This window comes from Encephalitozoon romaleae, chromosome X (genome assembly GCF_000280035.1).
Source record: "Encephalitozoon romaleae SJ-2008 chromosome X, complete sequence".
NCBI classification, from domain to species: Eukaryota; Fungi; Microsporidia; family Unikaryonidae; genus Encephalitozoon; species Encephalitozoon romaleae.
Genome location: NC_024904.1, coordinates 121,423 through 134,420, shown reverse-complemented (window position 1 = coordinate 134,420; position 12,998 = coordinate 121,423). Strand labels below are relative to the sequence as shown.

Genomic DNA, 12,998 nt, shown 5'->3' with positions numbered 1-12,998 from the left:
TCAATAGATTCATATATCAGTCCCTGTTGATCCATTTTTTCCTGTATGATTTGAACAGTTGTCTTCATGTTTCTTGACGAATCTCTCAAGGCTCTTTCTTCATCTGTATCCATGTTAAGTACCAAACAATGTGTTGTCTCCAAAAGTAAACATTCTCATTAATATTCTGAAACATTAGACAAGTACATTTATTTCATATATCAGTCACCAACGGATTCTATCCAGCATCTCAATCACATCTGACTTATCCACCTTGAACGGCCCGAGCATGGCCAGAAACATCCTCAACGTCGGGGTGATAGGGAGCTTATCTCTTGCCGTGATTATGATCTCAAAGAAAGATGTAATAAGCAGAGGATTGCTTATCTGCGGGGTGATTGTGCCTAGAAGGCAAATTCTGTCTACAAGTAATGCCTTATACAGAACTTCTATATCTTCTATTCTAAAGAACGTGTACATATTTGTGCGCACAAAATACATTAATAAGTAAAGGATGTCCTCAGCAGTATACTCATCAAAAACCCAATCCTCTAACTCCTCTATATCCAAAGCATTTTCTAGAAAGGCTATGATCTCATTCTCCTTGAGCCTACCATCATCCTGGTCTGCATCAAAAGGAAGCTGCTCTTTCGAGAGTCTGTTACATCCAACATATGGTAGGGATCTAGACAAGTATCTTATAATTCCTTTTGCCACACAAATCTTCCTAGTAATGGTGGCAGAATCACACTTAGAAAGTTTTCCATTGAATTCAGTAAATGATGAGTCCCCGCACTCCTCCACAACCTCCTTAAGCTTTATTCTATACATTGCAAATAATTGAGGGGATTTCCAAGGCACGTCCTTTGATGCCATGCGTGCCTTTGTGGCCCTGATGGCATTTCCCACCGCATCCGCAAGCTTGTGTTTCAGTCTACTCTCTCCGTATCTTATGCATTCCTCCGAACTCTCCGGGTTCTTTGTCCTAAGAACCCCATTCTCCACATCGAGATATCCACTATTTGGGTCTTCAGACACCTTAAACTTCTCCTTGCTTGTATATACTATCAAGTCCCTCTTTCTAAAACAGTCCTCTTCTTCTATCTTCTCACTCCTGAAAACCCTAAAAAACACATTTGTGGATGATACATATAATTCAGCTCCAGACTCAATCTTTGCCCTTGCTTTATAGCACTCCTCAACAAAGCATCTTATAGAATGTGGGGAGCCTTTTGCAAAGTACATTGCTCCAATGCAAACATCGTCGTAAATCTCTGTCATTTCATACAAATCGTCTCGCCCTTCCAAGCTTCCTTTTACTATTATCTTTACTCCGGAAATCCCAAATGCACAAATCCCTATGTCCCTCATCATTAAAGAGTGTCGGAAAAAGTATCTCCCCGACCTAGGATCCTGGATGGGTACAGAGGATCCCTCTCTATCAGCAATAATCATTACCTCATGGAACAAAAATAACGTGACAGGCTCTCCGTTTGAATCTTCACAATTCAATTGAGAAAGAAAGTCCATCTTCCTTTTTAACACATCCTTTGGTATCCCAGTAACCTTCTCTTTGATCAATAATCCACAGAGGATGTTGTCGTGCCTCTCCTTTTTCTTATCAATTATATTAATAAGTCTTATCATTCCTAGATAAATTTTCTTTGCCCTCTTCACATGTATTTCGTCTGTAAGATTCCGAAGTATGTCGTCAATAAGAATAGGATATCTCACAATCCTTTGCAAGCAGTTGCAAAAGCAGTCGTCCACCACTCTATGGCTTGGAACACCTGCACAGTCCTTAGCCTTCTTTAAGGATTCAATGGATTCCTCATGGGATAGCATCATATCTTCATAACACCTGAATCCATCAAGATTGCTCTCAAACGAGTCCAAAACTCTTTCCACAATCTCTTTGTCATCCATTTCAATCTCTCGAAAGCCTCTGGCCTTCATTTCTGAAGCAAAGTATTGAGGATCAGATAGAACTCTATCCACTTCGAATCCGGCTTCTTCGGCTATGTCTTTCATAGAGCTTATAAATCTCTTTTCAAAACTATGAACCTTGCAAAACCCTTTGAATACGTTTTCAAACCCCGTCTTCTCCTTCAATACCTTCGTTACAACATCCAGGTAAAATGTATTCACTTGGCAAAAATACTCGATCTCATTGAAGACAAACCCAAGGAGTGCATGTCGTAGTCTCTTCTCTCCAGAATGCGATGGTGCTTTGGCATCTTCTAGATCATCTGAAAACACATCAAGGTTGTCTTCAGGGCTGATTTGTCTCCTTCCAAGTATTTTTTCAGGAATCCTTCTACCACTCTCTGTAACCAAATCGACATAAACAGGTTGTCTATAGAACTCATTATCCACTTCTCCAGCATGCTCTGGCCTCACTTCAGCCATACGCCCCATTATTTCTTCAACGGAAAACATCTTGGGACATCCCATCATTCCACTGGATATCGTATCATACATTCCCTTTCTACTCCCCCCAGACTCGTTTTTCAGTGGCCAGCTCCCAAGGGAAAACAGAGAGCTAATCATTCCCATAAAGGAGGGCTTCCGGGCACTTGTGGCCTCTGAATACCTCCAGCCATCTATGCAGTCCCCAAAGTATCTAGAAAGACTATTGCGAACAGAAAAGAAGTACGGGCACCCATCAATGTGACCATTGTAGAATCTGTACTCCTTGAAACCTAGGATAGATCTCACTAATGCTCTTGAGATATCCCGCTCAACCACTACAGACACAAGAATAGGCCCCAGATGCACAAGCTCTGCAATGAAGTTCCTGGAAAGCTTATAATATTTATCGAAGGTTCCTATGGGTGCATTCCACGGCTCATCCTTAATGCAGGAATCATTCATAAACATTTCCATGTCCTTGGGGTGGCAAAAACAAGCGATTTGTTGATTCCAAGTGATTTTCTTCAAGTGGAATACAGGGAAAAGAGACACAACACAACATATCCATCCATTATTTGTTTATTTCCACACATTTTGGATAACTCACCTATAAATGAAAGTCAGGTTTGGTTTCTATATCAGTCTTTTCCTTCACATCTCCCTTTCCTGTATCTAGGGTGTCCTTATTGCTTTCATCTATATCATTTTCATTCTTCTCAACCCTTACTAGAACCACATCTTTATCATCAACCTTGATTCCTCCACTCTTTATCATCTCATATTTTCCATTGAAGTAGAATTCAAAATCTTTCTCCGAAGCAAGATCATACTTCCGCAGCATCTCGATGAGCTTTTCCACATCATTCAACAATGAATATCCACAACTGCAACACAGCTCAGACCCGCTCATCGCCTTGGACACTCTGGAACAGAATATCTTGATGAAGTTGTTTGCCATTACTTGATTCTTCAAGGTGAGAAGAAGGCCAAAGTTTCGGAGAAAAAACTTTGATAGAAGCGGAAGGCTTGAAGACAATAGATTCACAATCCAAAGCACATAGTTGGCTATATCCTTGCTATTCATCACGTCTGCCTTCTTTATCAGGTATATCAGTCTTTTGTCCATCTCCTCGGCCCCGAATATCTCCTCTTTCAAAGGACATCTAGACTTATGGATCAGCCTTACCTTCGATTGGTTCAGAACAGAGCTTGAAGACATACAGAAGTGGAACAGATTCGAAGGATTCTGCAGGCTTTCTTCATATCTCTCCTCGATGGCATAGCATTCTAATGTATCCTTTACAGAAAACTCAAGCCTGGATTGGTCTGGTTGCTCTCCATCCTCCCATTCCTGAGCATTGATTGCTCTGCAGACAATACTTTCATATTTCACTGTGACAACAAAATCAAACATGTCAAATCCGTTGTTCTGCAGAAGTAGAACACAGCGGAATCCATTCTCATTGAAGATGGGAATCCTCTTAAATACTTCGAGAATATCGTTGTCTATGAATTTAGGGCTTTCTTCAAGAACCCACCTGAAGAGGCTAAGCAGATTTTCATCCGTGGAGAACCTGGATATATGGTGGAATTTCTCCTTGTTTCCTATATCAACACACTTCCTCAGCAGAGAAGCAACACTCTCATCATCAAGCATAGATATGTCTTCTACCTTTGTAATGTTTTTCTTAAGAATATCAACAACCATACTCCTCACAAACCCAGCAGACTTCTGCTTTCTTCTCTGCAAGCTTACATCTTCTTCGCTGTGCGATCCATCTGGCATCTCTCTCGATAGAAAAATCCGAAGCCCGTCGCACAAAAGGCTTAAGTCACAGATCTCCGCATTCGAGAGCTTTCTGTATGCATCTCTATATTGCTGCTGGATTCTGTCTTTTCCTGGAGAATTCTTCAGAAACGAAATCCCGAAGTCTGAAAGCACACTACCACTTCTCTGCTTATCAATCTTTGAAAGAACATCAAGTAGAGTGGCATAAAGACTTGCATTTCCTTTCATTCTAAAGTAATAGATAAAGGACTCTATGAACTTCAATGTGTCTTCCTTGTGGACTTCCAGATACTCCTCAAATGGATGAATCATGCTAAGCTTATTACATATCTCATAAAATGGTTTTGGATCCAGAAGAAGAAACCTTCTAAAGTTTACCGAGAACAGTTTTCGGTGGGCCTCCATCTTGCATGATGTACAGATCTTTACATCCTCCGGAAGCTCAGGACCAAGAAAAGAATTATTTTCCATTCCAGGTATATTCTCGCCAGCCATCTCCCCAAGTCTCCTGCATATTTTCTTGAATACTTTATAGTGGTTCCTTCCAGCCTGGTTCTTAACAGGAAACTCTAAAGGTTTCTTCTTGATGGATTGGTACATCGACTCAAGATATTCCATCCTAAACGAAAGAGGAATCTCTTCTGCCGTAAAATCCTTCATGTAATCTTTAAACGTGGGTTTTGCCTTTACATTAGGATTGTGGAACTTTGTGTTAAGAACAAGAAACGAAAATGAAAGATTGAACACAAACTCTTTTGTCTTGTTATCCTTATCTATATCCATAAATGTACACCTCCCTGCATTGTCCAGATAGTACTTATCAGCATAGACCTCAATAACTCTGTGAATCACTTGGCCTTCTGCAGAAAGGTAGAAAGAAAGAAGAAACATTCGGAGTCCATCGAGAACAGCCATATCGAAAAAATCAAACGTATCTGCAAATATTCTTAAGTAAGCCTCATTCTTGAGCTTGCACAGAAAGGCTCCCAATTTCTTCAGGTCCGTTTCCTCAAAGTACCTCAAAAGCTCAAGGCTCATCTGCTTTCCATATTTCTCAAACATGTGCTCCAAGCACCCTGTTTTATTAAACTTTCTTATATCTTCTCTCACCCCGGTCATTCTTCCGTTTTGCATTACACTCCGATGTCCAAGGTTGTTTGTAAGTATATCGCACTCTTCAGAAGAAACCTCGCCTTTCATGTCTTCATCCATGGCTCTTATTATCTCTTGCCCACTTAGTTCCTTGTATACTTCTTCAGAAACGTTTCTATAGATCCCGATTCTATCAAAGACATAATACAAATATGGAATCAATGAATCGTGCAGCCCCGTTATGTACCACCTAGGAAGTTCATGGTAGTACATCTGAAACAGATATCTACTTCGGGTTCTATTTATTGCAAATCCTCTAAGGGAAATACACTCCAATGCAACCCCAACCATTTCTTCGTCATTGAAGAGGTCACAGAAATTCGCAATCAAATCTTCTGTGCATCCAATGTCCTTGTACATCTTTCTATCAGCAAAGAGCCTTAGAAACTCCTTCTTTTTTTCAAGAAACACCTTGAATCTCTCAAGCACTTCACCTTGTGCCCCCTTGCTTACAACATTATGGGAAAGTATAAACATATACCTGATGAACACGCTCCTCGAGGACTCTTGTGAGATATTCTCGGCCATTGTGTTTATAACCTCAAAATACTTGAGAATGGCAGCATCCGTGTCCTTTTCAGAAGGTGTGAATTTAAGATCCACTATTTTGCTTCCAACACTGCCTATATCTACATGGCATGCCGATACAAACCTCTGGAATGCATCTAAAAAACACAGCATCTCCCTGTTGCTGTACTTTCCTAGGCTGAAGAGAAGCCTAAATATATCTAAAATACCTTCCGATGTCGGAGATGATGGTAACTCATCTAAAATCCTTCTTATCTCCTTGTTGGATGTTCCAAACAGTCTGTGTAGAAGAATCTGGACTTCTCTGAGTTTTTGTTTGTGCTCATTCATGGGCTATCTATAGAGAATTGTTATACCTTATGAGCTTTATAGAATGCGGGCCATGGGCAAAAAGTACATTTCTGCTCTTTCACCATACCCGTACTGATGAGCCAGAATTTGACCGATTTCCATTTGAATTGCAAAAAGGAATACAATGTGCTTACAAGGTCGTTCAACATCTTGTTCTACGGATATGGCTCTAAGAAGCCTTTGCTGAAAAAGATGTTTCCAACTGCAATCTACCTTAACTGCAGGACCATGGGCCGGCATGAGATTCTTGCAGAAATCGTGGACACTGTAAGACGTAGGTCTAGGTTGGAGACCCAGCGAGTCTCCAAGACATCAACAATAAAGGATATAGATGAGGCCATAGGAACCAGAAAGGAGAAGTACAAGCTTATCATGGCAAACTTTGACTTCAGCATGCTAGAATTCTCAGGACTGAAGAACTTTGCCATCCTGGGAACCATTGAGGGAGTCGACATAAGATTTAGTCTTGAAGACATTGAAAGATTCAACTTTATTTTCCGAGACCTCACCACTTTCGATCCATACGAAGAGGAGATAATAGGTATCCATCTTGGAGCAACAAAAGTAGAGGCATCGTCCAGAGTTGTCAGCAGTGTTCCAAGAAATTCCAGGGTTGTGTTGAAGGAAATCCTGCTGTGTAATGAAGACACGGTGAGTCTTAGCGAGCTGTTTGAAAGAACAAAAAGGAAGCTATTTCTCACATCAAAGGCTTCTGTTCTTTCGATGATCAGTGAGTTTATTGATCATGGGCTTCTGAAGATTAAAAACGGTACAGAGGTTGTTGTCTGCATGTCACCCACAGAAAAAAAAGAAATAGCAAAGGAACTAGACTGTCTGTAACAAGAAAAAGACGCCTGCCTATGCATTAAAGCTCATCAGCCTTTAAAACCTCCTTCAAAAGCTCGGTAACCTTTGGATTATTGATTTCCTTAACATAATAATCTGTCTTTGGCTTTATGACTGTCTCCACAACATGCTTGGATAGGGAGCTTAGGCAAAGGAGAGCACCATATTGTGTAGACTCTGTCTTCTCTTTATCTAGCCATGCCTTGCTGAGGGTATTGATGATTCTTGGTGCAAGGGTCTTGTAGGACCCAGAGAAGTTGCTGAACACATACTTGACAACATCTGCAGCCACTCTCCTAACCTCATCATCAACACTCTTCCCAATCACGCATGTTATAAGTGAAGGAAGAACTTGGTGAAGGTAAGGATCGATGAAGATATACTTGTTCCTTAGCAATGAGTTGTAGACCATTATGACAGTCATAAGCCTTTCCTTGTTCTTTATGTTCTTCATTATCTGCTCATTAAAGTGGTGGACAAAGTATGGAACAAGCTGTTGGATCCCACTTTCATTATGCAAGCATTCCATTGCTATCTGCTCATCAGTCTCCATGGCTTGGATGACTTTATCGAAGTACATGCCGAGCTCTTTAGTAAGCATATGTCTATTCTGAGACTTCAGTTCTGCCTCCTCCTGGTATGTTCCAAGTGTATCTTTCTTTGCAACAGGCTTCTCCAGAAGTATGGGATTGTAAGGAATCTGAGGCTGGACACCCTCAATGGCCAGCCAGTGTGATTGGATGGAAGGGCGGAGGGGAATCTTCGGAAGAGGCCTGTCAAGATACTCTTCTAGGTCAATCTCTTCATCAGGAACATAGTATACATTAGATGGAAGTCCACGGAAAACTAGGCTTTCTTGTGGGTCGTATCCAAAAAGAGGATCTACATTCCTGCTGATCAGGGCATAGTTGATGTCATCAATGGATAGCTTCGTCCTCTTCGACCCGACCATGAACTTGCTTCCCTCCTGGCACACCTCCTTGATCCTGTATTCTAGGTCCTGCGAGAGTACTCTTAGTGCATCGTCATCGATGTTGGAGATTCCTTTGGATTGTGCAAAAGACTTGAGAGTTTCCTTTGAAAACAGCATCTCCCCGGGACTAAAGTCTATCGAAATTATCGTTTCTACTTAAAAAAGCAATGGAGGATCCGGGAATCGAACCCGGGCAATTCACATGCGAAGCAAACCCTCTACCACTAAGATAATCCCCCTGTCATCCCCTCGCGATAATATCTCTCCTAGGGCTAGACACAAAAGAAACAACTAGAACGTTAAGGCTTTAATGTTTATAATAAAACTTGGTCATTGGAATTGTCATCTTCAATGACCGCAGCTATGTTCTTTGTAAGCACAAAGTTTAGATTGATCATATTCTTGATCTCTTCCTCAGGCTTGTTGCGAAAAGCCCTTGTGACCTTGTTAGAAAACTCGGCTTCATTGTTGACTCCAAAGCTCTTCCATTGACTCTTGAATGACGGTGCAGCTGCAAGCACAAGACTATGTAGCTTTTCAAACTCATTATCATATGGTCTCATGGTTCCACTTCTGCTCCTCTCGCGTTTGTATCCATTAGACGTAAAGTTAACACCTTGGTTGTACATGTATGGAATCCCTGGCTTGTATCCAAGGCCTCCAAACTCTTTTTCTTTCATTCTCTCGAGTTTGTTCTTGAAGTAAGAAACTTGGAGCCTGTTGCCATCAAGATATATTTCATTCCCCCTTTCCACGGCTATGCTTGCTTCCTCCGGGGTCGAGTAGCATATATAAGCATATTGCTTCTGGCTGTTAGCACCATCAATTCCCACAGACATGGATGTAATGCTTCCAAACTCTTTGAATATGTTGTTGAGCTCTTCGGCTCCAAACCCCTCCGGAATGTTTGTTATGTAGAGATTCTTCCTATAGCTTTGTCCTTGCATACTCAGCTGCTCAAACATCTTCCTAAGCTCCTCAGCCCTCTCTTCCTTTCTTTGCCCCTTTTGAATGTAGAAAGGCTCTCCTCCGTCCTTACTGCTGTCAAAGGGAAATGCTCCATGGAGATTATTGATGGCATTGAGTGCTGACTCATGACTCTCAAAGTTAGCAAATGCAAAGCCTTTTGGCTTCCCATCATCCTTTATAGGGAAGTACAAAGACGTCACCTTCCCATACCGAACAAGGAGTTCTAGGAGCTCCTTCTCGGTGGTGTCTACCGGAAAATTCTTAATGAAGCAATTTGTAAACATCGTAGATACCTTCTTGCTTTCCCCCTTCTTCATGTCTGGGTTATATAATTCTACAGCAATCTTGTTTCCTCCAAGCATAAGCCCGTTGAGATTGTTGAAGTTCTTGATCACCTTCTTTGCAGCCTTCTTCTCTTTAAATTGGACAAATCCATACCCTTTGGACTTCCCCTGAGGTGTGGTTGCAACCTTACAACTCACAATCTCTCCAAACATAGAAAATGCATCATCCAAATCCTTGCTAGTAAAGCTCTCAGGAAGATTCTTGACAAAGATATTCCCAGTCTCTGGAGGCCTTTCATCCTTCCTCATCACCCTTATCTGCCTATTGTGCAATTCATAATGTTTATATTCCTTGATGGCCCTCTCTACATCCTCTTCATTCTCAAAGGTCACAAATGCAAAAGATGAAACAGGCTCTCCCCTCTTGAACAAATTGACGCTCAAAACCTTTCCCACATTCGAAAAAACTCTAAAGAGATCGGAGTCAAGGGTCTTTGGTGAAAGGTCCCCTACATATATCGTTAATGGATCACTCTTTGCTCTCTTGCTTTCGTCTATCTCCATGGACTACTCCTCTTGAAGGGTAAAATTTTTTCTTTTTTTGTAACACATTCACTTTCTTGTAGTCCTGAAGATTCTACTGCTCTTTTTATTCTCCTATACGCCTATTCCCTTCTCTTCATCCTTCACCTCAGATTCAAATCATCCAAATTCAAGTATCTTTAGATAAAGACCCCTCCATGAACTATTCTGAAGCAGCTAGATCCTGTTTGAGTAGGAAAGACTATGCTGGATATCTGGAAAACGCTCAAAGGCAGTATGAACTAACAGGATCTACGGAGGATGCAGAGGAAATGGAGAAGGCGAGAAAGGCATTTTCATTGCATAAAGAAATCGAGAAATTTCTCAAAAAGAGCCCTTCCGATTATTATGACATTCTAGGTGTGCCTAAAGACGCAACCCAGCCCCAAATAAAGAGAGCTTTCAATATGCTGATCATGAAGTTCCATCCAGACAGAACAGGTATGCACGAGTCTAGTGCCGTTTCAGGAATGATCCAGAACGCATATACAACTTTGGGAAACCCAGAAAAAAGAAGGCGATATGATATGGCAAGAGAAGCACCTGCGTTCAATATGCCTACCACTGGCTTCAGTTACAGTGGTGATGCCATGCAAAATGTATTTTTTAATGTGTTCCGTACTCAAGGATATCAGGAGCCTTTCATGTACTCTGGTGACTTCTATGACCACTTGTATTCCCAGATGTATAGGAGATTTAATCATAGAAGACCCAATCCAAATGACTCTGATGCCCAGAAGGTGGCTGCATTCCTCATAGTAATCATTTTAATATTCCTAGCAATGTAAACTTATTTGTCAATACTTAGACAATTAAACACATCTTTTACTATACTAGGCATGTTCATCCAGTCAATGTTGCTGCCTTCCTACATTCAGGACATACCCAGGGTGCTTTTGGAGGGCTGGAAATCCCAACACATTCAAAGTGAAACCATTTCCTCTTACAATCTGTAGAATCGCATGCTATCATGCTCTTGAATGGAGGCCTACCGCACCTACAATATGGCTTTTCATTCTTTCCCATTTCTCCCAAATTTACTACACAGTTCATCTCAGGTATTGATGGGCCCTCAAGGTCAAAAGATACATCTGCTTTCGAACAAAGTTCTTCACATTTCTTTTTAAGCTCCTCAATAACACTCTTGAATGTTTTTCCACTATCACCATTACTGCGTAGAAGCTTCCTTATGGCTTTATGATATTTGCCGACCTTCCTAGCATATCTTTCCAATGGCTTCCGTACAAACTTTTCTTTGTATCTCTTACACTTCCTTCTCAACCTCTCTATTCTTCCATCCATCCTGGACGTCAGTTTTGTGAAATAGATTGCATCAAGGCGCAGTTGCTGGATTTCCTCCAGCATTTTGTCGAAAACTTCAAAGTGTGACTGCATGCCAGGTTATGGGCATCTTCTTGTTTATTTTCTGCTTGGTCCCAAGGATTTATTTTAGACACCCAAATTCCACCACTGGCCTCCTTTCTCCCAGTGTCTCTGGAAGACTTATATGGCACACCACCTTCTCTGCATCCTTCACAGGAAGCCCCAGATTGACAACCACAGAGGGACCGGCATTTCTGCAAAAATACTTCAGTTTTGACACAATGATGTATATATCCGGTGCTGTATCCATGGAAATGCTTTCTGGTACAGAATACGAAACAACATTCATTGATGGGAAGACAGGAAGAAAGGTTCTTTGGAAGATCAAGTGGTATGATATCCTCTCCAGCCTGTCATTCCCAAAAAGAAGCTTTCCGCAGGCATCTTTCTCATTCTCTGATTTGGAATCATAAAAACATTCTTCAGAGCTTATCTCAAGAGCTGTGTCCAGTGAGGAGATTGCTATCAAAAACTCGTTTAAAAAGAACTCGCAAGGATTACTTACACATACAATCCTTTCATCGCTAATGTCAATTGGACCTTGAGGAAATACATTCAGACATGCCATGTCGTTGGTAGATGGAACAAGGATAACCTTACTGTCTGATCTTCTTGATAACCATTCCTTTAGCTTTGGGATAAATACCCTTTCCATCATCGAGCCTGGAGATTCACTTGTATCGTTTTGCAGAGGATCTATAAAAGGCCCAACCAGTATCAATACATCTACATCCTCTATAAGGACCCTGTCAAGAATGCTAAACTCTGGCCCAATCCCATAAGGTCCTGAAAATGCCGAAATAGTTGGCTGGACATATCTCTCTTCCGAAGGAGTTTCTGCCGAATTGATATCTACAACAGGTATGCAATGTAGAGCCTCCACAGTTATCTCCCTTCCTGTTCCATTTTTCCCCTTGATTGCAACTATCTGACCTGGAAAGACAGAATACCTTTGTAAGTGCTCCAGGTTCAATTTCACAATGACATCATTACTTCCATCAATGCTAGATGCAATGAATATATTTTTGGAGTCTAGCTTGTATCCAAATGGGTTCATAATAATACCGTATGTGTAGAAAGAAGTGTCTGATACATAGTTTACAGGCTCAAAGCTTCCAATCCCAAGAAGCTCTAGAAAGTATGGCTCCATCGTGGCCAGCCTATGCCTTACATACTCGTACTTGTCTTTTTTCTTGAGATAGAAGTTTGAGATCCTAGGTTTGTGTTTTATTCTTATGCAGGACCTTACACAACGCCTTTTGCTCAATGTTCTGAAGACTTGTCTATCAAAGTCCATTTGAAGGGATTCGTGGACGGTCCAAGAACCTTGAATCCTTGCCTCTCCCGAAAGCAAATTTTTCACCGAAAAGTATAAAAGCAAAAGCAGGAGAGGGGCTACCAAACTTTGGGCCCGATATCGTTAAATTGCTTAAAGTAGAATGACACAAGAAAAGATGATAAACGATATGTACCCGCTAGCCACGTTGCTTATACACGCAACCAACCAACAGGTGACCAAGGAGAAGATTGACTCTGTATTCAAGTTCTTTGGTCTTGCAAGCCACCCAAAGATCTGTGAATTTTTTGAGATGGATGCGCTTGAGATTAAGAACCTGCTGATGAGTAGTACTCAAGAGGCGGCAGCTCCCATGGAAGGGAAGGGCCCATCCGATACTCCTGGTGAAGCAAAGAAGGAGGAGGTGCCTGAAGAGGAGGAAGTTGAAATCGACTTTGGAATGTTCTGATTAAA

At 41.3% G+C, this 12,998-nt stretch overlaps 9 protein-coding genes and 1 non-coding gene across 10 annotated transcripts; 3 read left to right on the top strand and 7 right to left on the bottom strand.

The window, feature by feature from the left end:
- Positions 1-204: 204 nt before the first annotated feature.
- On the bottom strand, positions 205-2,865 carry EROM_101040 (hypothetical protein; the record flags this gene model as incomplete). The annotated part of the gene is made up of 1 exon (XM_009267141.1): positions 205-2,865. One exon carries the CDS (start codon positions 2,863-2,865, stop codon positions 205-207), a length of 2,661 nt encoding a protein of 886 aa, XP_009265416.1.
- A 133-nt stretch (positions 2,866-2,998) lies between these two features.
- On the bottom strand, positions 2,999-6,190 carry EROM_101030 (ARF guanine nucleotide exchange factor; the record flags this gene model as incomplete). Its single annotated transcript, XM_009267140.1, has 1 exon — positions 2,999-6,190. One exon carries the CDS (start codon positions 6,188-6,190, stop codon positions 2,999-3,001), a length of 3,192 nt encoding a protein of 1,063 aa, XP_009265415.1.
- Positions 6,191-6,286: 96 nt separating this feature from the next.
- EROM_101020 (origin recognition complex subunit 2) lies at positions 6,287-7,051 on the top strand (the record flags this gene model as incomplete). The annotated part of the gene is made up of 1 exon (XM_009267139.1): positions 6,287-7,051. The coding sequence occupies one exon, from the start codon at positions 6,287-6,289 to the stop codon at positions 7,049-7,051; it is 765 nt and encodes a 254-aa protein (XP_009265414.1).
- Positions 7,052-7,076: 25 nt separating this feature from the next.
- EROM_101010 (transcription initiation factor TFIID subunit TAF6) lies at positions 7,077-8,147 on the bottom strand (the record flags this gene model as incomplete). The annotated part of the gene is made up of 1 exon (XM_009267138.1): positions 7,077-8,147. The coding sequence occupies one exon, from the start codon at positions 8,145-8,147 to the stop codon at positions 7,077-7,079; it is 1,071 nt and encodes a 356-aa protein (XP_009265413.1).
- Positions 8,148-8,198: 51 nt separating this feature from the next.
- EROM_101000 lies at positions 8,199-8,269 on the bottom strand. Its single transcript has one exon. It is a non-coding gene; the product is annotated as a tRNA-Ala (tRNA).
- A 75-nt stretch (positions 8,270-8,344) lies between these two features.
- On the bottom strand, positions 8,345-9,592 carry EROM_100990 (polyadenylate-binding protein 2; the record flags this gene model as incomplete). The annotated part of the gene is made up of 1 exon (XM_009267137.1): positions 8,345-9,592. One exon carries the CDS (start codon positions 9,590-9,592, stop codon positions 8,345-8,347), a length of 1,248 nt encoding a protein of 415 aa, XP_009265412.1.
- Positions 9,593-10,023: 431 nt separating this feature from the next.
- On the top strand, positions 10,024-10,653 carry EROM_100980 (DnaJ-like protein; the record flags this gene model as incomplete). The annotated part of the gene is made up of 1 exon (XM_009267136.1): positions 10,024-10,653. One exon carries the CDS (start codon positions 10,024-10,026, stop codon positions 10,651-10,653), a length of 630 nt encoding a protein of 209 aa, XP_009265411.1.
- Positions 10,654-10,708: 55 nt separating this feature from the next.
- On the bottom strand, positions 10,709-11,260 carry EROM_100970 (chromatin remodeling protein; the record flags this gene model as incomplete). The annotated part of the gene is made up of 1 exon (XM_009267135.1): positions 10,709-11,260. The coding sequence occupies one exon, from the start codon at positions 11,258-11,260 to the stop codon at positions 10,709-10,711; it is 552 nt and encodes a 183-aa protein (XP_009265410.1).
- Positions 11,261-11,309: 49 nt separating this feature from the next.
- Positions 11,310-12,545, bottom strand: EROM_100960 (DNA polymerase alpha-primase complex subunit B; the record flags this gene model as incomplete). Its single annotated transcript, XM_009267134.1, has 1 exon — positions 11,310-12,545. The coding sequence occupies one exon, from the start codon at positions 12,543-12,545 to the stop codon at positions 11,310-11,312; it is 1,236 nt and encodes a 411-aa protein (XP_009265409.1).
- A 142-nt stretch (positions 12,546-12,687) lies between these two features.
- Positions 12,688-12,993, top strand: EROM_100950 (hypothetical protein; the record flags this gene model as incomplete). Its single annotated transcript, XM_009267133.1, has 1 exon — positions 12,688-12,993. One exon carries the CDS (start codon positions 12,688-12,690, stop codon positions 12,991-12,993), a length of 306 nt encoding a protein of 101 aa, XP_009265408.1.
- Between the last annotated feature and the right edge of the window lie 5 nt (positions 12,994-12,998).